Consider the following 22,609-nt stretch of genomic DNA (forward strand, 5'->3'; position numbering starts at 1 on the left):
AGGCAGCAAAATCTAATGAACTATAAAACATACAGTGGGTACTTAAACACACTAAAAGACAATTGAGTCTTTAAGTTAGTAAAGACAAGGGATAAACATCACTTGGCCTTAGAAACATCTGGGAATGTAGCTGTTTCTTCTCTGATTTTTAGTGACTTCTGAGTGGTCCTACCTGTTGTACAGTTGCAGTTGAAGCCATTGATGAGGTCCTGACAGGTGGCACTGTTCTGACACGGGTCAGAGTTACACTCATCCACATCCACATCACAGTACGGACCGGCATAGCCTGGTGGGCAACTGGGGAGGGAAGGGGGGATGTATGGTGGTTTACAAAAATACTGAAATATTCTGAAACAGTTTTGATCTGTACCCACTGTTTTGTGTTCTAAATTACAGTTTGAACCTGTTTAATATGACTTTTACCAACACAGATGAACTTTTCTGTTTATTTAAAAAAAAGTGTAAGGAGACAAAAACATAGACAAATATGCTCCAGTTAGTACAGAATGTCATCGATGTTAGTACAAATACCTGCAGGTGAAGTTATTCCCAGGTCCATCCACACAGGAACCACCATTCTGACACTGGGAGAAGCCAGAAGCCTCACAGACATTGATGTCAAATGTGCAGTTGGGGCCTGTCAAAGATGGAATAGATGAATTAACTTCAAGCAACTCCATGATTGTAATTAATTCAGAACCTCAATGGTTATCTTGGTTACAGTTACTGTAGCAAACTTTCTTTCAAATTAGCTATTACATTTTAAAATTCACAGATTCTAAATGGTATGTCACCTGTGTATCCAGGTGAACAGGCACAGGTGAAGCCATTGACTAAGTCGGTACAGGTGCCACCATTTTGACAAGGACTGTTGGAACACTCGTCAATGTCAACAGTGCAGTTCTGTCCAGTCCAGCCAGGGTTGCAGATGCAGTTGTAGGAATTCACCGCATCCTGACAACTGCACAGGAAAAGACAATGAATTTCAATACAAATCATTCAACTGATTAATTTCTAATCATATGAAAAACTAATATTCACTGATTTTTCAAAACATGGTTACAAGAAAACTCTTATAATATTGATAGGCTACATGTAATACAGCTACATGTAATTAGTTATTTGCAGAATGAGTAATAAAGTCAAACCCTTCAATTTGTCACCATCTCTACACAAGGACCATGTGGCCAATGTGATCACTTTTTGGTGGTTCCTTAGTTAATTTTTTTAACTTGACACAAATAGTAAGAATCCTATCTATAGTGACCACTTTTTTTGCAGTTTTGAGTGAAAGTTGAATAAAATGGGTTGTTTGGCTGGGAAGCAAGAGGTCCCGGGTTCGAATCCTGCCATGTCACCGATCTTCTGCCCTTGGGAAAGGCACTTTCCCAAGTGGATGCCTGGCGAACACCATTTGATATTAGCCACAAAAAGGCAGCAGCTAGTTGAAGGCGGCTGCCTCAAAATGAAAGAAGAAAGAAGTAACTTACACTCCATTGACACATGGATCTGGCACACAGTCATCTATGTTGACCTGACAGTCAGCACCAGTGAACCCGGCAGCACAGGTGCAGTTGTAGCCATTCAGCAGGTCACTGCAGGTCGCACCGTTGGTACATGGGGCGCTGCTGCACTCATCCACCTCTGCTGCACAGTTCTGGCCTAAAGTTGGAAACAATTCATTGAATTTTTTATACGAAACTAGAAAGGTAACATTTGCAGAGCAAATGCATAATGTTTACCATCACATATGGTCTGCTCTGTTAATTCTTACTTAAACACAAATTCAAAATTTAGTAGATTTCATACAAAATTTGCACTTGGGGCAAAAGAAGAATAAAGGTCTTTGAAAGTCTAAATGACCTCAAAAAAATTCAATAAAATAGTAATACATGTAACATGAAAGAACATAGAGTACTCAAAGCTACATAGATACTTTGGATTTAAACTTGTCAATGATTAGATCAAAATGAACCAATCACCTTCATAGCCTGGAAGACAGCCACACTCATATTGACCAATCAGATCTCTGCATGTGGCTCCATTCTCACAGGGTGATGAGGCACACTCGTCGATTTCTTCACTGCAGTTCTTTCCAGTATAGCCAGGTGCACAGGTGCAGTTGTAGCTGAAAAAAGTCAGAATATGATTATAGCAACTGCAACAAGCACTATTTGGGACCGCATATGGTCCAATCACTGCCTATGATGACCGCTTAATTTTCAAGTAGCATTTTTTAATGATAAATAGTGAGAAATCGTGATGGATGTGGCATTGATTTTGACAGCATGGCGGTCTTTGCTTAATATAAAATTGTGCCAGATGGGTCACTTCGGATCAATGGAGGAATCAATTGTAAAATGGATGGAAATTTTGTAACAGTTGCGGTAATAAAATTTAAAGTCTTGTTGCCCTGATTTTTTGTTGTATCAAAAAGACCACTTGTCTAAGAAGACCACTTTTCCTCAGTCCCCTGGGTGGTTGTCTTAGACAAGTTTGATTGTACATGTACACTAATCACAGTCATCAATCAGTCACAGAAAATAATATTATATTGATAGGCTGCATGTACAAAATGTAATACAGCTAGTACTTGTAATAGCTTGCAGAATGAGTAATAAAGTAAAACTTGTAGAATTTTCACCACCTCTACATATTAGGACCACATGGCCAATGATTGTACATGTAGACTAATCACAGTCATCGATCAGTCACACAATATGCCTCCACCCCTGAGGCATTGCCAAAAACAGAACTTACTCATCCACCAGATCCACACAGGTGGCTCCATGTTGGCAGATCCCGGCCAGACAGTCGTCGATGTTGGTCTGACAGTCCTTCCCAGTGAACCCTGGGAGGCAGTGGCAGACGTAATCGTTGACCTGGTCCTCGCACTGCGCTCCGTTCTGACACGGGTCCGGGACGCAGTCGTCCATGTTGGTTTCGCAATTCATCCCTGTAAAGCCTGTGGTACAAAAGATGTTTTGAGTCAGTCGACCTTTAAGTACACCTTTAAGCATGCGTAAAGTGTCTGTTTCTTTAGTAAGAAAATAGAACATTAATATTGCTTTAAGGTAATTGAGATAGGATATTTTGCAGTTCATCCCTGTAAAGCCTGCAGTACAAAAAGATGTTTTGAGTCAGCAACAAGAACTGTGCGAAATTTGATCTTTAAGTAACCTTAAAGTTAAAGCATGTGTTAAGTGTCTGTTTCTTCACTGCAGTCGGAAAATGGAACATTTACGGATGTTTTAAGGTACCATAATGCTAACAGATATAATTTTTTGCAGTGTATGCTTGTATAAAGAGGCCTAAAATCATTTTGACTTTATGCAAATACAACAGACTGACAAACTGCTAACCATGTCATGATTGGTTACCTGGGATACAACTGCATCTGTATGACCCGTCCTGATTGGTCAAACAGGTGGCCCCATTATCACAAGGGTCATAGGTCGAGTCACATGGGTCAAAGGGCAGGGAGCAGTTCTGTCCGGTGTAAAATGGCGGACAGTTGCACACGAAGCCGTCCACGTTGTCGAAACAGGTGCCGTTATTGAGGCAAGGGTTGGAACTGCATTCTGGGATGTCGGATTCGCAGTCTTTCCCAGTCCAGCCAGGCAGGCAGTCACACCTGAAAGGAGTAAAATTTAGGTGTGCTATGGTTATGCAAGTCTTTGAAAAAAAAGTAAAACTCTCAGTTAGAAAGAAAGGAATGTAAAGTAATCTTGATCCAGTTGTAGCTCACTGAAGAGCTAATCTCGTATTTACTGGTTCAATGTAACAGGGAAATACCCCTAGCTCTTTTTGAGAAGAACATGAACAGTGTACCACAGCTTAACGTCCGGTCCTTTTAAAGGACTGTGACAACAGCCGGGGTTCAAACTCCCAGCCTCTTGTTCCAGAGGCAGGGTTGCTTACGACTGGACTACGCACGTTACATCTGGATCAAACTAGTTGAAAGGCAGATTCAAGTCTACGTCAGTTTCAAGTTTCAAGGATTAAAAAAAAAGAACGCAACATGGTGTCAGAAGCGGGAACAAACCTGTAGTCGTTGAACAGGTCCACACAGGTAGCGTTGTTTTGACAGTTTGCCTGCAGACATTCGTCGATGTTGACCTCGCAAAACGTCCCCTCCAGACCAGGTGGACAGACACAGGTGTAGCCCATGTGCCTGTCCACACAGGTGGAGCTGTTCCTGCACATGTTGTCTATACAGTCATCTATGGGCTGTTCACACAAGTCACCTGCCCAGCCTGAAACACAACAAGAGTCCAAATCTCTGTGAAATTGTAACAGTTTTGGCAGAGTGGGCGAAAGTGTCTCAAGCTGACAAAATTATTAAAACAACTTGCAAATTGAACAAATGCTTCAAGTATTCAAGTTTTGTGATAGTAGGTTGTACTGACCAGGATCACACAAGCAGATGAAACCGTTGATGCCGTCCTGACAGAAACCGTTCACACACGGCTGCCTCCAACAGTCATTAAAGTTCAGCTCACAGTTACGACCTGGCAGGGAAAAACAGGCATAATTCAATGTACATTTCATACAAATGAAAGTAACTTAATCTACATACTAGCTACAGAAGATTATATGAAAAGTTGGCAGAGGGCTTTTTAAAAGTTGGATCTACTGGAAAGTGTTTTGATGTGCTGTCGTAGTTTGTTCCAGCCAGGTTTCCCATACATCCATTGATACGAACTGTAATGTCTTTCTTAATCTAATAAAAAGTAGGAACAAAATGGCCTCACCTATGAATCCAGCGGGACAGCTGCAGGTATAACCGAACCCATCATCCACTGTAAAGTCCGTGTGCGTACAGTTTCCTCCATTCTGACATGGGGACTGTTCACACGGAAGCTGGGAGCAGTTGGTACCGACATACGGGAACGTGCAGACACAGAAGTAGCTGTTTATGAAATCCAGGCACGTACCGCCATTTTGACAGGGTTGGGGATCGCATTCATCGATGTTGATCTCACAGTTGGTCCCTAGAATAAAACACAAAAACATTGGCACACTTGTCAGTTTTGCTGGCAAATGGCGATGATTGTGTACAATTCTTTCATTGAATTCAACACATTATGCTGTTTTATACTTGTCTGTAAGATCGCAGATTTGTATAAAAATCTGTTTTTTGTACACAAAATGTCAGTTTTGTACAAAACATTCTACATGACTTTTGTTTGATATGTTTTTTGAGGATAAATACATCAGATTCTGTACTTGTACTGGAAAATGTCTTTGACAGAGCTATTAAAAATTCTCTTCACATGTATAATTCTCAAGAATAGAAAGCATAGCAAAAGCCACACATTCAAGTGAAAAACTTTTTTCTAAAAACAATCTTGTAGTCATTAGACTCAGAGAAATACTAAGTTCTAACTACTAGTACATAGTTCTAAAATTTACCTTTCTCAAAAGAATCAGATTCTAGAAAGTGTACAAGAACAAGTGTTGCATTTTTATTTTGAGATGAACTGCAAATGTAGTATTAATCATAATATTATTAATATGGGCATAAAGATTTTGAAAAGGAAACAAAATACTTACCAGCGTAACCAGGCACACAGCTGCAACTGTACTCGTCAATGCCATTGTTACACGCTCCTCCATTTTGACATGGATCAGATTCGCATTCGTCGATTTCAACCTCACAGTCCGTCCCCTCATATCCCGGCAAACACGTACAACTGTAGCCTCCGATTTCGTCAACGCAGGTGGCTCCGTTTACGCACGGCCGGCTTTCGCAGTCGTCGATATTCACGCTACAGTTGTTCCCTGTCCAACCATTTAAACAGAAACATCTGTAGCCATTTATTTCATCCACGCATACGCCAGTCTGTGGATTACACGGGTTAGACGCACATTCGTCCGTGTTGATTTCACAGTTTCTTCCTTCAAAACCCGCCGCACATGTACAGGTGTAGTTGTTAACCTGGTCGTTACAGGTGGCACCGTTCTGACAAAAATCGTTTTCGCATTCGTCAATGTCGGTTTCGCAGTTGGTGCCGTTGAAACCAGGCTGGCACACACACAGATATTCGTTGACGCCGTCTTGGCAGGTTCCGCCATTTTGACAAGGATTGGATAGACATTCGTCGATGTTCAGTTCGCAGAATGTGCCATTGAAGCCGGTCGCGCATTGACATGTGAACGGTAGTCCTGTGACGCTATTTGGCGTATCGGTGCACGTCTCACCATTCAGGCAAGGTGTGTCCTCACATCTGTCTATTGTCTCGTTGCAGTATTGACCTTTGAACCCAGGAGCACAGCTACAAGTGTAACCGTCGATCCCGTCCACGCAGGTGCTGCCGTTCTGACAGAAGTTAGCCTCGCATTCGTCTACATTCACCTCGCAGTGCCTCCCAGTAAACCCAGCAGCACATTCGCACGTGTAGTTATTCACAAGATCTCTGCACGTCCCTCCATTTTGACACGAAACATTTTCAACAACGCATTCTTCAATGTTTTCTTCGCAATTTTGTCCGTCAAAACCTGCTACGCAGACACAGATGTATGTATAGATGTTGTTTACGATCGTGTTGTTGCATGTTGTTGTTGTGTTTGCCTGGCAAGGGTTTGAGCTACACGGTTCGATGATGTTGCAGTGGCCATCGTAAGTGTAGATGTCTTGTGGACAGGTGCAGTTGTACCCGTCAATGTTGTCAAGACAGGTGCCGATGCCACATGGACTAGACAGACATTCATTGATGTTCTCTGTGCAGTTTTCTCCACTCCAGCCTAGCATAAAAATATAAACAATATTGAAAGTAACTAACCTGGTGTTATATTAAGCAATGTAATATATGTAAGGATATATTCTTTAAAAACATTTACACCTATGTGTTTATACATTTGTTAGAACTTCAATCATATAACCTGTATCTTGTTATATTTTGTCTGACCCTTACCTCTTCCCTCATGACCTCAATGAAAAGTAGCTAGCAGACCGATTCAAGTTTCTCATGAGTAAACAAAAGCTCAAACAAACAAATAAACAAACAAAAACTCTGCATAAAGAATACATAATCTGAACTAGTAAACGTTAAAATGTTGATTCTTCAATGTCACCATCCATTTTACTCAGGTCAGTGCAATAAAAAGCATTATCAAAATAATTATGAATATGATAAATTTTTGAGAGAAAAATGAAGAAGTTACCTGAGGCACAGGTGCAGTTATAACCATCGATCAGGTCTGTACAGGTAGCGCCGTTCTCACAATGTGCTGTCAGACACTCGTCAATATTGATACTGCAGTTCTCTCCAATAAACCCTGAACAGAGGATGGAATAGCAAAGTGCTTTGGTTACACCCTTTATGTTTCAAACCCCTACATGTATATGTTCTGATACCCCTTCAAGAACTTCAAGAAAAAACATTATTTGTGAATTATAGATGTATTGTTAAGCATACATGGCATGGAACCTTGGGTTCCTTAATTATAGAAAGTCTGCCTAAGAAAACATTGTTTACTTGTAGTTGTAGAGTCTTTTCATGGTTGATTAGTAAAAACAACATAGACAGACCATGCTAATCCCTCAGAGGGTAGGGAGTCTACTAGGAACCAGCCTGACTCCATTAAAAACTCATTAGGCCACACCAATTTAATTTCTTGGTTAACGGATTTTTCTAGAAAAATAATGGAGCGGGCGGGCGAAAAAAAAATAAAAATAAAAACAGGCCCAGGCATCCTATTATGGCCCAAAGTGGTATGATAGGAGCCATGAAGTCAACACACCAGACTGGTTCAAAATTTAAACAATGATTTTATAACTTTTAATTGTAGCACTGCATTGAAAGATGGAATGACTGTAACAAGTAGTACGAAAAGGACTGTTTTCAACTGTTCAGGGCAAAATATGAGCATTTTGCAGTTGATTCTGAATTTTTATTTTTATTTGCAAATCAGAAAAAAATGAAGAGGCGAATCCGTTAACCAAGAAATTAAATTGGTGTGGCCTTAGGCTCAATCAAAAACCCATTACTGGAATCTTGGGGGGTAAAGATACACTGGTAAGGAATGGGGGACTTTGTTAACGTTGAAGAAGGAAGAAACCAGCAACACTGCCTGGCTATGGGAACAGAAACTTTAAATAAGAAAACAGCAAAGCCACAGAAATACCACACAGCGAAGTTTGCTCCTGGCCTATACCCTTACCTGGTACACAGAAGCACTGGTATCCATTGATGCCATCCATACACAAGCCATCATTAGCACAAGGGTTGGAAGAACACTCGTCGATGTTCACAGAGCAGTTTTTACCCTCAAACCCAGGAGCACATTGACAGTCAAAGTCATCTACGAGATCCAGGCACGTTCCATTATTCTCACAGGGGAGGGACAAGCAGTCGTCGATGTTATTGGAGCAGTTTTTGCCATCAAAGCCAGCGGTGCAGTCACACGCGTAGTCGTTAACAAGGTCGGTACATGTAGCGTTGTTTTCACACGGTGACGATTCGCATTCGTCGATGTCGTTTGAGCAGTTTTTACCTGTATAACCGGGCATGCAGGTACAGCTGAAGTCATTAACCTCGTCAAGACACGTGCCTCCATTTTCGCACGGCGCAGACGCGCAATCATCGATGTTTACGGAACAGTTCTTCCCGGCGTAACCGGGAGCACACGTGCAGACGTAATCGTTGATGGCATCGGAACAAGTCCCACCATTTTCGCAAGGCGACGCTTCGCAGTCATCAATGTTTTCCGAGCAGTTTTTTCCAGTATACCCGGCCGAACACCTGCAGTTAAAGTCGTTTACGGCGTCAATGCACGTGCCGCCATGCTCGCACGGAGAAGACAAACAGTCATCGATATCAACCGTACAGTTCTTCCCCTCGTAGCCTGGAGAACAGCTGCAGTTGTAGTCATTAACCAAGTCCTCGCAGGTGGCGCTATTTTGGCACGGCGAAGATTCGCAGTCGTCAATATCCGTGGAACAGTCCTTCCCGGTGAAACCGGGCGCACACGTACAGGTGAAGTTGTTGACTTGGTCGTGACAGGTGCCGCCATTTTGACACGGGAGGGAGACGCAGTCATCGATGTTGTTCTCACAGTAAGTACCGTTGAAACCCACGGAACACTCGCAGCTGGAAATTAAAAATTTTAACAGAATGAATCCTTGATTAACTCCACAGAATCAAACTTAAATTTATGTTTTACTGCACATGTTAACAGTTAAACAGACTGGAATATATGAATCAGCTCTTTAAGACAGGTATATCATGAGTATGCTTTCATATTAAGAATGATTCTATTGTTGTTACAAATGTATTTATTGGCTAGATTTCCTTGCTTTCAGTTGGCCTAAGACTTATGATCAGTCCTTTTACATTAATTGATTAAACTTTAAAAACATACTGAATATGATTCAAAATGATAATTTTTTAATTAAAGATCTAGATGTAACAAAGCCTTAGATGAACAAAGTTTAAAGTGCACATACTTTGAGCCAAGACTTATCATAGAATATAGCAAAACATGAAAGTTGTTTGGCATAATGAATACAACTTCAGTAATCAGTCAATTTGGGGATCTTCTGTGAGACAGTGCTACCACCTGTTACTCACCTGTAGGAGGCCACCTGGTCGTGGCAGGTGGCTCCATTCTGACAGGTGTTGTTCACACACTCGTCGATGTTCTCGGTGCAGTTCTCTCCCGTCCAGCCAGGGGCGCACTCGCAACGGTACCACCCAAGTACCGTGATACAGGTACCACTGTTGAAGCAGGGCTGCCATCGACAAACATAGACACAACTTTAAACCTAAAATCTTGCCTTAAGTTTACTAATTTCATCATGTTTACTTTTGCAGAAGGAAATGATCATAATTGTTTTTGCTCAGTTTCCTCTTCTTACTCTCCAAACACATACGGTCAATGACCTGGACCAGACGTCTGTCACCATGGTAACTGGTGCTGTAGCAGAAACCCTGTGGTGTTGGGTTACATTATGTAGCAGAACAGGGTTGGAGGGGCTGGTCACCATACATATGAATGTATTTAACTTTGAGTAAAAATAAACAGTGCAGTACATGTAGATTGTTGGGCTAGACCAGGTGAAGGTAAACATTTTGCATTTGCTTTTGCATTTTCTAACCCTATATATGCTAAGGTAGCTGTTTGTCACCAATTTTGTACTGGTGATCAGGTTAGGCAGCAGGGAGAAGGTTAAAACTGACCTCATCCTCGCACCAGTCCTTGTCGCTCTCACAGTTGACCCCGTAGAACCCGTCGGTACAGTTACACTCGTATCGACCAATCAGATCCAGGCAGGTGGCGTTATTCTGACACGGCTCCGACTCACACTCCAGAATCTCCTCACTACAGTTGGAACCTGAGAAAGTAAGAAGAAAATAAAAAATGATAAAATATTTTGTCTTTTATTCATTAATGTTGGTCTTATTGTTTATTCAAGTAGTCATGATTTTGGACTTAGACTTAACAGCATAACTCTTGAAGGCATGAATCAAAATGAATGACTTTTTGTTCACGATTTTTGGCAGGCAGGTTATCATTGGGGAGACAATAGTCAAGTTCGAAAATGGACACTGCAGTGGACCTTTTGTGTTTGTCGTTTTTTTGTTGGCAGGATACTGTATAATTCAATGTAGGCATCATTTGGGGATTCATGAGGTCGTGAAACTCTATGTAACTGTGAAATCATAACTGATGGGACAACCCACTTGTTCAAAAGATGAAAACATTAATAAATAGATAAAATAGCAGTTTTTTCTCCTGACCTATGAACCCCGGGACACACAGACAGGAGTACTCCAGTCCGATGTCTCCGTCCAGACATGTGGCTCCGTTCAGACACTTCTCCTCGGGTGGACCGCTCAGCTGACAGGCGTCGATGTTGTTTTCACACTGGGTTCCGTTGTAACCTAGGAGACAACAAACAAATAAACGACCATAGTACCTGTTACGATTACACACTCATATTGTAGCACATTTTAAGGATATTTCAAAAACTTTATAAAACAATTCCATAATATATTTTGTATTGCCACCCTGAAAATATATAATTTTATTCATGTTTCAAATTCTGCCTTAAAGAACACTAACCTACTGATTCATAATCATTATCATATAATATTAACATACAAGTTTTTTTAATACAGTGTACACATACCAAGGACACAGGTACAATTGAAGTAGTTGAAAGCTTCAAAGCAGGTTCCTCCATTTAAACAGGGATTCGATTCACACTCATCTGTCTCCACCTCACAATCTCTACCTGTAGGGGGCAAACACTACTACTTAAGTCATGTTAAATAATGGTTAGAAAAGGAATGACTGCGCATGCATTCATTTTACATAGAAGAATTAAATCTGTATCTGTCACCAATTGTTTTACCTGTACATAATGTAACCGGAGTTATCTACATTGCATTGTAGTCACTGGACATTATTAGATCTATGTAAATTAGGACCTCATTTGAATAAAAATTTGCATATCTGACCCTGCCATCCAGGTACACAGGTGCAGTTGTAGCTGGGGGGTCCGTACGGCAGGCTGGTGTCCTGACATGTTCCCCCGTTCTGACACACGTCTGGGTTGATGTCTACACAGTAGTTTTCTCGCTCATCACAGCTACAGAGGAGAGATCGAGAATGATTAAAGATATTATAATCATATTCCCGTGATTCTAAAAATTGATAATTTTTTTAGAAGCTGGTGTGTTACACAAAAGGGCTATTATACCGGTTATACAGAGACAGAAGCTGGTGTGTTACACTAAAGTGCAGCTATACGGGCTACAGATACAAAACTTGTGACTAAAGCTTAGAATGACCACAAGCAATAAGTTTGATTGGTATATAATAACTTATCATGTTCTAGTATTGGGGAGGGCCAAAGATAAACCACAAAGGTTTCCAGCCCTCCCATGCATGTCTATTTATTTCAATCTCAATTGTTACATTTTGTTTTATTTTTAAGTGCAAAACAATAAACAACAACAACTTACATGTCTCCAGTCCAACCAGGCTGACAGAGACACTCGAATCCGTTGGGAATTTGAATGCACTGTCCGCCATTTTGGCACGTATCGCTCTCGCAATCATGGTCTGGAAAGTCGCACGTCGGACCCGTGAAGCCGGATGCACATGTGCACGTGTAGCCATTAAACTCGCGGTTGCACGTTCCGTTATTCTTACACGGTTCTGAGTCGCAGAAGTTGATTTCGACGTCGCAACCGACACCCGTGTACCCTTCCGTACAAACGCATACGTAACCGTCAATGAGGTCATCGCATGTGGCGCCGACAGTACACGGGTTGGACGCACACTCGTTGATGTCCACCTCGCAGTCCTTGCCTGTAAACCCAGCCACACATTCGCAGCTGTAGTCCAGTGGAACGACGGGAGTGCAGGTAGCTCCGTTTTCGCAGGGAGATAATTCGCACAGGTCAATGACGGTGTCGCATGTTGGATCTGTCACGGAAAAAAACAAACATATTATTTAAAATGCTTTTGTCTAATTTCACATAAAATTGTCTGGTTGTCAACATACATAACAGGAATACAATATCAAAATCAATAGTTTCTCTTGATCAGGAAAACCGACAGTGGCTGTCCTTGGTACTGAAACTTTTCTGTTTGTATGTTTTGTAGCACAGAAAATATATAATTGTTCAAAATCCAAGAATCTTATATATGAAAAATAATTAACCCCAGTGGATCTTATTGCAAAAAGAAGCAAGAATTCTGAACAAAGACTATCAAGCATAGTATACATAATATTGTATGTGTGGTTAATCCTTACCAGTATAGCCTGGGTAACAGACGCAGTAGTGGCTGTCTGTAGCAGTGCCGTTCACACAGGTACCGTTGTTACACACGCCGTCTGTGCACAAGTCTATCAGCTCTGAACAGTTCTTACCTAATAATGAACATCAACATTGTTATAATCCTTCACAATATTGTGATAAGGACAACTATTCATATTTCCGCACATAGATTTTAAGTGTGTGTAAAATCAATCATTTCCTTGCTTTGCTTTTTTTCTATTTAATTTTCATGAACTTCAACATTATTTTTCCAGACATTGATGCATGACTTCAACAAAAACCTGGATGATCTGTAAGAGATACATTGTGTATCTACAACAAGCAATTGTGCTAAATTTGAAGTTGACTTTCTTGTATATTGTACAAAGTTTGAATTTCATTTCATTGTATGAAGTATCAGAATGGAGTCAAACGCACCTTTAAACCCCTCCTCACAAGTGCAGTTGTAGTCTCTTCCATTCAACCCTTCCTGCACATCTACACATGTACCGTACAGGCACGGGTTGTCATAGCAACCGTCCAGCTCCCCACAGTACTGTCCGATAAACCCGACATCACACGCGCAGCCGTACGTCTCCTCTTGAGGCCTTGTCACGCACCGTCCGTTCCGGGTGCATTCTGGGTCCGAACTCACAGGCTCGCAATCTCTCGTTTTTACCGTGACGTTGACTCTCAGCCCAAATTCACAGGTACCGAAAGAATTGCCGTCTGGAATTTGTGCGAAATACTTCACTCCGGGTGTGAGAAATCTCGAATCAACCAACAGAGACATGCCAGCAGTCGACATGTTGCCAAAAAGCAGTTGGTCTAGAGAATAGTTAGTTGGGCAGTTGACAAAGTCTTGTTCAGACACGTTTACCGCTTTTACTTCTGGGAAAAAGATGATCGAAGTAGAATTTAGGTACAAGGAATCGCCTTCTTGCATTTCTACGGGACAGAGTTGTGGGATATTCTCAAGGGTCGCGTTGACGCCGTAACAATTAAAGTAGCTGCTACACGCCCAGTCGATCCCCCATTCCCGCGAGAAACTCACTGCATGGCCCCGCCAGGGGGTCTCGCTCGGTACGTTACATTCCACGCCGCTTGATGGAGTTGCCATGGCAACTAAAACAAGCCATATCGACATAATCGTGACCAACCAGGAAAACCCGGGCCAAGTTCTTACTGCTGGGAGGAAATTTGTCATTCCTTTATTCGTGGCCTGGCTATTCGAATGAGGACTGTGGCTCAGGCTTCCCATGATGCTTGCTGGTCTTGTTCCCAGAGTTCTTAGACGTAGCTGTCTTGTTCCTGGGGCAGCACCAGGACAATGGCACTTACATCTGGACGGTTGCATAGTGGGAAACATTGTGTGGTCAGGGAAGACGGCCCTGGAATAGAAATTATTATATAGTTTAGTTCTAGCCTTTTTTAATATGGAACAAAATATACAGAAATAATACAGAATCTGATATTTCTACTGGGGCTAGGCCTTTTCTTTTGTTGTTATTGTTGTTTTTAGTGGAATTAAGTACCGGTAGTCATATTTTAATCTTTTTTTTATGTGGGAAATGTTTGCACATTGTTTTCGGTAGTCCCTTTGTTTCCAACAACAATGTATTAGTGTTACCATTGCACAAAAATACCTGTTTCCAAGAACAATAGACAAAGGGTGAATAACCCACTCACAAAATAAAACATTTCATTGTTACAGTAACCATGCAGTAACACTCCTCAGGCCATCAAAGATTTCTATCTAAATAATGCTTTTGTACCTTTATATGGAGTGATAGTGGTCCTATTGTTCATCTCACATAAATTATTCACAACACAAAATTCAGCACTCTCATAACAGATGGAAATCAGGAATTTAGGTACTACATTATACATAACAATAATTGTAAAATTTTGAAGAGCTATGTACTGACAATCACAGCATTCTACCCAGGAAAAACATAAAATTATTTGATGCAATAGCATTAGTGTTTTATATTTGAGTAAAATTCTCTCTCTCTCTCTCTCTACCCGGTTTAACATCTGTTGTTCCCTGTAACCAAGGGTTAGACGTTAAAATTATTTTCAACAAAAGCAGTCCTGTTTCATTTTAGTGGGCAGATATGAAAACTTGCAGAGATTGCAGCAAAAGCAACACTTTTTTGCATATTTCAATCTCAAAACATAATTGGAGTATTGTATGCAAAGTTTTCCTAATTATCTATAGGAAAAATATTATCTGTCTTTATAGCCTTAAATGCAGGTTTTCACTACTGTTTTATTCTGCAAGCTACATAAGAAGTCTCTTTATTTTTTGGCACCAACTATACAATGTAAATAGCTAGAGACAGTCTACGATACAAAACAAGCAACCTTTTTCCATCAGAGACATCACATTTTTGCCTCATAGACAGCAGTATAAAGCTATGGGATAGGGTTGATTCAATTTCCTTCATAAAAAAAAGCCAAAACAGCCAGAAAATCGACTTCAAAAATCTAGTTTAAAAATCGAGCTTCACCTTAAAAATTCAGCTTTAATGCTCTGAAACTGCCTGCATGGTGCCTGAACAATTTTTCAGGACCTGGCACTTAGGTACACACACCTATTTGACAACTTGAAATTGAGTCAGACAAAACATACACACACCATACCATAGTATACAGATGTGTCAGTTAAACCCCGCCCACATGACATCACACCTCCTGGTACTACAAGCCGTCACCATGGCAACTAAAGTACCAATCAATATCGTAGCGCAAACAGTGCCGCTGAATCCACCCCCAGGCCTTATGCTTATACAAGTTTCGAGGCAGTGTATTCATTGTAGTAACGACATATTGGAAACAGGTGTTGGGGGGGGGGGTGTTACATGGACCAAGTGGGTTTTAACCATTACCATGCTAAGGCATTGTTTGGACATCAAATTCATATCAGTTATGGAGTTAGGTGGCAATAAGAAGGTTAATTTGTTCTCAATTATATAGGGCTTGAAATGCTTTTTTCCGCATAGCTACAAAGGTGCAGATAACATTGAAATTACCTGAACAATAAGACAAGTTTTACCTGCACCACTTAGACTTTAGGAAGTGTGAATCATACTAAAAACTGTTCAGAAACCATTGCCACTATTTCTTTTTTACTTGTAACAGTCAATCAATGTAGCAAATAAAATCACCCACATACACACATATATAAGTCTCTGTACTTTTTTGTTGTGTCAATAAAGAATCTGTATATAAACCCAGTACATGAACCAGTGCAGGTTAGGTACAGGTAGACATCAGAAAGGCCTGCACAGCTCCAATTTTATCTGCACTAATCTGCATCATGCAAGTGATACGATGTATTTTAAACCTAGCCTGGAATCCATCCGTGAACGCTGTGTCTCCGCTCCGCTCCGTTCCTCCGCTCTGCCTTCAAGGCCATGAAGGCAGAGCGGAGGAACGGAGCGGAGACACAGCGTTCACGGATGGATTCCAGGCTATTTCAAACCCTGTAGACCATGTAGGTTTAACATTCTCTATGCTAACTTTTTTTGACATGGAATGTGTATTAGTTTGGAGTTAGGTGACAGTATGAAGATAAATCTGCCTTGAGTAACACTATACAGACAAACCTGTACAAGTACATAAGGACCACCTGGCCAATGTGAACACTTTTTAACGGTCCCCTAAATACTAGTAATTTCTCCCCTTCACACACAAGCATTAAGAATCCTGTCTATAGTGCCCACCTGTCCAAATAGACCAGATTTTATTGGTCCCCTGAGTCGTCTACTTCTGCAGTTTTGGCTACATACGTGTCCTATATATAGGAAATGTTGTTAAGCATGGGATGGGTTATGTTACACACACAGTCTGGTCTTGTACTAAAATAGATGACGGATTTAAAAATGGGAACAGTGGATTAAGATGTTGGAAGCTGGAAAATGGGTCAAATTTTCTGCCTAACATTAAATGCCTAATAAAACACTTCCAGTGGTAGAAGTACTTTTCTTAAGTGTACTGTAATACTGCAGAATGTCAAAATTTAGTTGAGCAGATGCAATTCAGAAATACTTAATGCAAATACACACTTATAAGTATGGGCATGAACCAATGGCATATACATGTACCAAAAAATGCAGGTTACTCAATTTTTCTTCTGCAATACTAAAATGTCTTTGCAAAATGCAGACTGCAGGTGGGTATTTCTAACACTTGTTTTTTTCACAATGGAGAGTGAGTGACATCTGCACAAACATCAAATGTTAGTAAGTAGCATTTAAGCTATGGTTGAGTTTTAAACTACAGTGACTTCAAAACTACTTTTGTAGGGTTTTCAGGCATTCATCTGATCAAAAACAACCAGTTTGTGAGTTTATTAGCTTATACAATGAAGAGTTGTGTTGTTACGTGCAGAAAAAACAAATCATATCAATTCAACCACCTGTTAAGTGGAATGGAACAAGCAAACCGTTTCATGCTTAATTTGCACTAACTGATTCTTTTTTGTTACATTATGCACAAATACAAACATTCACACACAAACACACATATGTATACAAGCTAAAAATGCTAATAATGTAGATACTTGTTATTAATAAACGCTGCAAAATGCGTTGTTGCAAGTTTGTGTTATTTCTAGAGTTGACCATGTAGGCATTGTACTAACATATCTTAGCTATGAGTCATATCTAAGAGTTAAAAATAACCTACACATTACAGTCTTTTTCACCTGTTATGATGTGCAAAACACCTGTTTTACAGCACCTGAACACCTGTAAAATTCACCTGTATTACACTCAAACATTAACCACTTTGATTTCAATGTCTAATTTGTCTGTTAAAGACATGAGAACAGTAACTATTACATCCCTCAAATAACCAAACCACACACACACGTTTTGTACCCTAACAGTTGAACAAGATTTTCTTTTTTATAATCACCGAATTTTTAGAATTAACTGGGGAAATAAATTGTATGAATCATCATAATGTATCTAAAGAATGAATCTACATGAGTCTACAACCATAGTACAACCTTTTTCCAACAGCCGCCCGATTTTTAAAGTTCCGTAACTTGAAGTATAAACAACGCTATAGCTAACGGTAACACCCTAACGGTACACCTATACTCACGTGCCTAAAGCAAACTCACGAAAAAGACTAAAAATCTTCAATAATCTTGCTAAAAATACTAAGAAAATGGGGATAGCTGTCAACTTTCAGAGATTGAGGACATTTAAACTTGTCGACCACCGCCCTTAACCTATAAAGTACAAGATATCATATAACACGGTAACGCCATTTTACAGGTACTCTGTCCCAAATAACGGTCTCTTAATTCCTCAATTTGCAACGTAATTGCAAGAATTTTACACGCAAAATTACACTCACCTTTCCGTAGAAATCCTTGTGGTGTGGGGTGGTATATTTGCGGTTCTTCTGTGACGAATTCTACCCCATTTTTAGTAAAAATCGTTGGATTTTTGGGGGTAATTTTTAAAGGCCGTGCCTTTGGTGAAATGTATACATAATACACAACAGGTGAAACTGATCGCAAGCTGCGCGGGACGGGCGGAAATTCAAACCGCTCCGCGCAGGTGTTTAAAATTCCCATTGTTTAAAAGCGACATCTAGCGGAAAATATTCTAACTGCAGCAGATAGATCACTGCCTGCTCTCCACTATGTGATTGTGAATTATACTAGAAAAGCTCTGTATCTTTTTGGTTCATCCCTAGTAAAATTTATGTGAAATGCGGCTAGATCATTTGGTAGGTGGGTAGATCTTGATGAGACCTCGAAATGATTAGATTTTGGGCCCCCTGGTTTTAATTTGGACATGGTATGGTCACAAATTTTGGATCAGGTAGATAGCCCTTTGCTTGGGAAGGGGTGATATGGCCATGGGTATGTGTTAGTAGCCTCTACCAGGCTTCGGGAGATGGCTGGCAAGAGTAGAAATTGCTCAAATATAGAGATAGCAAGCCTGGTGCGGCAAAATGTTCTCTCTAGCAGACCAACTCCCTCGGCATGTTATCTCTCTATTTGACCGATTTCTACTCTTTCCAGCCGCCTCCCGAAGCCTGATAGAGGCTAATGTGTTAGCAGAACTTTATCATGCTTGCATGTTCAGTTCTTTTTGACTGAATACCTTAGTTCCCCTTGATACATGTATTTGTTTGAGTAAACCCTACGGTAAGGGGGGGGGGGATTTTAACTTTTGGGCCACTAAAGATGCTACCGTTTCTAAAACAATAACAAGTGTAAATATGACGATTATGAGCAGTCAAACCTGTGGAATTGCCCACCTCTACATTAAAGGACCGTCTGACCAATGCAACCCTTTTTGTTGATCCCTTTTCTCATTGACATTAATGAATCCTGTCTATACTGACCACCTGTCCACTGGATTTTATTGGTCCCCTGAGTGGTGTTCTTGGGCAGTTTTGACTGTATTATACAATAGTGTATATAAAAGAAACAATTGTCATACCTGTATGATACAAGTAATGTGAAAAATGTGTTCATACAGCCTTAGAACAAAATGCCTTTATTTACTACTAGCCTATGCAAAGAACACTAACCAAGAGAGAAACTAATCTATATACTGTCTGTGTTTTCTTGTGACCTATTCTAATACACAGTTTCATCTGTGACGAACTGTGTCTCCCTTGCCGATTGCGTGGGTCCTCCTAAGGTTATTGGACTGCCCTAGTAAAATTCACTGACAACTTATCGATGCAAAAAGTAGGTGTACAAGTTGTAACTGTAAACTGAGATTTCAAGAAATCCATCTTGAGTCTGGAATTGAATTTTGGTATGCTCCAACATTATGACAAAGAAATCTGTTCACACTGCAAATCCTTTATGGCACATTGTTTTCCAAAATATTACATGATACTAATCTTAATGCAACTCAATCAGACTCTGTTTTGTCTAGGTTTTCAACATCTGATCTTTTTCTCTTGTGGGGATTGCAGCTACTACTGGAGTCCTTTCTCTTGCCTGGATTTTCTGTTTCAATTTTGTTTTCATCTCTTTTCATGACTTCTTCCACCATCTTGACTTCCTGAGAGGTTCGGATGTACTTGTGCATTTCTGAGTCTGGTATATCATTTTCTCCCAGTTCTGTAGAGTAAGACACTTGGACAGAAATATCACTTGATGTTTCGTTGTCATCCCTTACATCCGACGTTGGCTTACGGTTTTTCATACCTGGTGGAAGGAACTTATCTTTTTGTTCTCTTTCTTCCTCCTCACTTTCTACGTCCGAGTCGTCGGAGAAAATGTCTTTACCGTCGAGTAGCGTCTTTTCGTACTGCAGAATGTCTGATATGTAGCAGACGACATTTTGTTTGTTGACTTCTCCTGGTTGTACCCAGGGAATCTCTGACGCAAGTTTGATCAGAATGTCTTCGAGTTCATTCACGCGGGACCGTACCAAAGCTACGACTTGGGGACCGGATTTCTTTTGCCGATAGAAGCTTGGGATGCTGGTCTTCTTCCTCTTGGCGTAATCGGACGCTTTCCACACGAGGAACACCACAGCGATGATGATTGGGTCGTAGCGGCGGCCGCAGGAGATCCATGTGTTTTTAGCGAGGCAGACGATCCGAGTTATCGTTTTCATCTGTTCGTCATCAAGTTGAAAGTTGAAGTCACACTTTTTAATAACAGAAGGAATAACTTCCTCAATGTCTGGTGCGGTAATGATGATGTTCAGATCTGTAAGTATGACCTTGTACACGCTGTAGAAGACGGAATCTCGGCACTGTATCAGATCCCATAGAACGGACACCGTGATTGGCCAGTCGTGCTGCCTGCACACGATATACACGCAGCACCCGGGCAGCACGTTCTTCTTTTCCCGTCTCGTTCTATTGAGCGTGGGAAGGTCGTAGGCTCGGAGGTACAGCGCTTTTGCCTCGTCCACCATCGCTTGTGATGTGACGCGTAACATGGCGGAAATTTCTTCCACTTTCTTCGCGCCCGCTTTCCGTGCCTTGGACACGTACCCGTGGAAGTTGTTGCGTTGGCGGTACTGCTGCGGGAGAGTGATTGACTGATGCGGCGCGTAAATGCGTGATGCGTCGTTCTGAAAGCTCCCCTCTTCCACGACACACCCACAGTCGATGCAGATTTGCTGCTCCAAGCAGAAGTGTAGGTCCTGCTGGATGTTCTGACCCCCACACTGTGTGCACACCTTGGCTGACATGGCTCATCGAATAATCTTCAGACAAACAGAAAAAAAGAATATTGAGGTCTCTATAACTGTAACTCTCCCACTGCTCCTAAGATTATGTTTTGAAGTGATTGGTCATTACTTATCCTGATGAAGATGACAGTGGTCCTTGAAAATTTGATTTCTACATAACCCTTGTGTTGGAATAAAGCTGACATGTTACTATGATTTCTACACAGATAAACTTTAATGAGAAAAAAAAATATTTTCTACATTGGCATGAAAGTTCATCTGAGTTGTAGTTTACATAGCGAAAAATTAAACTGTTCTCCAAGTCAAAAAGACAATTCTTGTGAGTCTATAATTTCTTTGAGTTGGAGATCAGTTTCTTATTTTTACACCACAATGAGACATAGTAATCGGACCTTTAACTTTATATATTTGCCCTCCTTCTTGACTGCTTGACAATAGAATAGTGTCGACAAAGCCAGCGACACTGTTTAGAAATGTTTTTAAAAGATAAGCATGTACATCATATCGCAAGCGAGGAGCTTTGCTCAGTGTCTGTCTGTACGTACATACAACGTTATGCCCCCCCCCCAAAAAAAAAACACACACACACAAAGTCTGCATCAAAAACGTCACTAAACGTAACGCTAGAGCCTCGAGAGAAAATCGAACGTAATCCATTTCAAAGATGATATATCAATGCCCCAGTCCCTCCAGTTTTGTTACTTGCTATAGGAACGTTACCTCGTATTTAACGTTAGAAGTCCAAAATCTGCCGAACCGCTACTTGGCTGAAGCTTAAATGTACCAAAAGGGTCAAAGGTCACAATCGGACTGTACCATTATGCTGTTAGGTGTGAGTACGGGTTTGCTAGTTTATATGATTACAGTAAAGAGAAATGGTCATATTTTGATAGACCATTATATTTTGGATTAGGCCACACTGGCATCATTACATGGATGACATCCACGTGCGCAAAATGTTAGACCTTCTAAAGCTGAAAAATGTATTTTAAGCCCTGATAATATTTACAGGAAAGTGCAGTACGGTCCAAAAACGCACCTCCAAACGGCTAAATTTATCATTGCAGGATCACCCGCAAACAGGCTTTCGAAAGAGTTAATTTTGCCGCGTTTTCTTGAATATCTGTTTGACTTATTTATCTTTATAACATCGTGGTGAGAACAGTTCCATGTTGTAACTAGTAAGTGACTGATTCGTGCCCACAATTGTCTTGCAATCTCAATATTCAAAGACCACGTAGGTTTCATAATAAAGTAAACTTTCAAAGCCCACTTTTTTCAGATCATCAGCTGTCGTGTCAGTTTTGAGCCCACTAGCATTTTCATCCATATAATCAACCAATTATTACATCCAGCCTAGAAGTGACATTTCATGACAACTCGTGTGCATGCATGTTGTTATGGTAACGATTTGAAATGCCACCACATTACCCAGAGCTCTCTATTTTCCCAGCATGCAAAGGGAACCATAATATGTCCTACGTTTGTAACACTCACAACAACTAAGCAATCAAATCACTCGCTCTGAAGTTCTGTATGAAAGGATTACTGGTACTTTGTTTTCTGCACATCAAACCAAGATTGGTTTCTTAATCCTGAATATTAGTCTGCTATTTGCAGAAAAACAAAATTCCATTC

At 40.7% G+C, this 22,609-nt stretch overlaps 3 protein-coding genes across 3 annotated transcripts in view; all 3 read right to left on the reverse strand.

Annotated features, from left to right (window-relative positions):
* The window catches only part of LOC109476379 (protein eyes shut homolog), a 26,886-nt gene extending 20,145 nt beyond the window's left edge, over positions 1-6,741 (reverse strand). The window contains exons 1-11 of the mRNA XM_019777313.1: positions 5,557-6,741; positions 4,755-4,994; positions 4,410-4,511; positions 4,046-4,256; positions 3,381-3,634; positions 2,761-2,965; positions 1,983-2,128; positions 1,491-1,662; positions 795-961; positions 532-637; positions 173-297 (exon numbers count right to left, since the gene is read on the reverse strand). Coding sequence (XP_019632872.1) covers positions 173-297; positions 532-637; positions 795-961; positions 1,491-1,662; positions 1,983-2,128; positions 2,761-2,965; positions 3,381-3,634; positions 4,046-4,206 — 1,336 coding nt within the window. The 5' untranslated portion in view covers positions 4,207-4,256; positions 4,410-4,511; positions 4,755-4,994; positions 5,557-6,741. The remainder of the gene's footprint in view (positions 1-172; positions 298-531; positions 638-794; positions 962-1,490; positions 1,663-1,982; positions 2,129-2,760; positions 2,966-3,380; positions 3,635-4,045; positions 4,257-4,409; positions 4,512-4,754; positions 4,995-5,556) is intronic.
* Positions 4,372-14,160, reverse strand: LOC109476257 (fibropellin-1-like). The gene is made up of 13 exons (XM_019777142.1): positions 13,215-14,160; positions 12,773-12,889; positions 11,976-12,441; positions 11,469-11,599; positions 11,138-11,242; positions 10,746-10,889; positions 10,185-10,339; positions 9,576-9,736; positions 8,167-9,095; positions 7,168-7,281; positions 5,557-6,747; positions 4,755-4,994; positions 4,372-4,511 (listed from the first exon to the last, which is right to left on the reverse strand). The coding sequence occupies exons 1-13, from the start codon at positions 14,143-14,145 to the stop codon at positions 4,372-4,374; spliced, it is 4,824 nt and encodes a 1,607-aa protein (XP_019632701.1). The 5' UTR covers positions 14,146-14,160.
* A 5,171-nt stretch (positions 14,161-19,331) lies between these two features.
* On the reverse strand, positions 19,332-21,748 carry LOC109476328 (transcription factor IIIB 50 kDa subunit-like). The gene is made up of 2 exons (XM_019777251.1): positions 21,692-21,748; positions 19,332-20,986 (listed from the first exon to the last, which is right to left on the reverse strand). Exon 2 carries the CDS (start codon positions 20,969-20,971, stop codon positions 19,673-19,675), a length of 1,299 nt encoding a protein of 432 aa, XP_019632810.1. The 5' UTR covers positions 20,972-20,986; positions 21,692-21,748; the 3' UTR covers positions 19,332-19,672.
* Positions 21,749-22,609: the final 861 nt, after the last annotated feature.

This window comes from Branchiostoma belcheri, unplaced genomic scaffold (genome assembly GCF_001625305.1).
Source record: "Branchiostoma belcheri isolate BF01 breed outbred unplaced genomic scaffold, Haploidv18h27 scaffold37, whole genome shotgun sequence".
NCBI lineage: Eukaryota > Metazoa > Chordata > Leptocardii > Amphioxiformes > Branchiostomatidae > Branchiostoma > Branchiostoma belcheri.

Excerpts from the sequence above, each read along its gene's own strand:
- LOC109476257 (XM_019777142.1), bottom strand. The coding sequence starts at position 14,145 with ATGTTTCCCACTATGCAACCGTCCAGATGTAAGTGCCATTGTCCTGGT. Across the intron at positions 12,442-12,772 it reads CTGTTACCCAGGCTATACTG|ATCCAACATGCGACACCGTC; the intron begins GTAAGGATTAAC and ends TTTCCGTGACAG. Across the intron at positions 10,340-10,745 it reads GTGTGTCCCGGGGTTCATAG|GTTCCAACTGTAGTGAGGAG; the intron begins GTCAGGAGAAAA and ends TTACTTTCTCAG.
- LOC109476328 (XM_019777251.1), bottom strand. The coding sequence starts at position 20,971 with ATGTCAGCCAAGGTGTGCACACAGTGTGGGGGTCAGAACATCCAGCAG.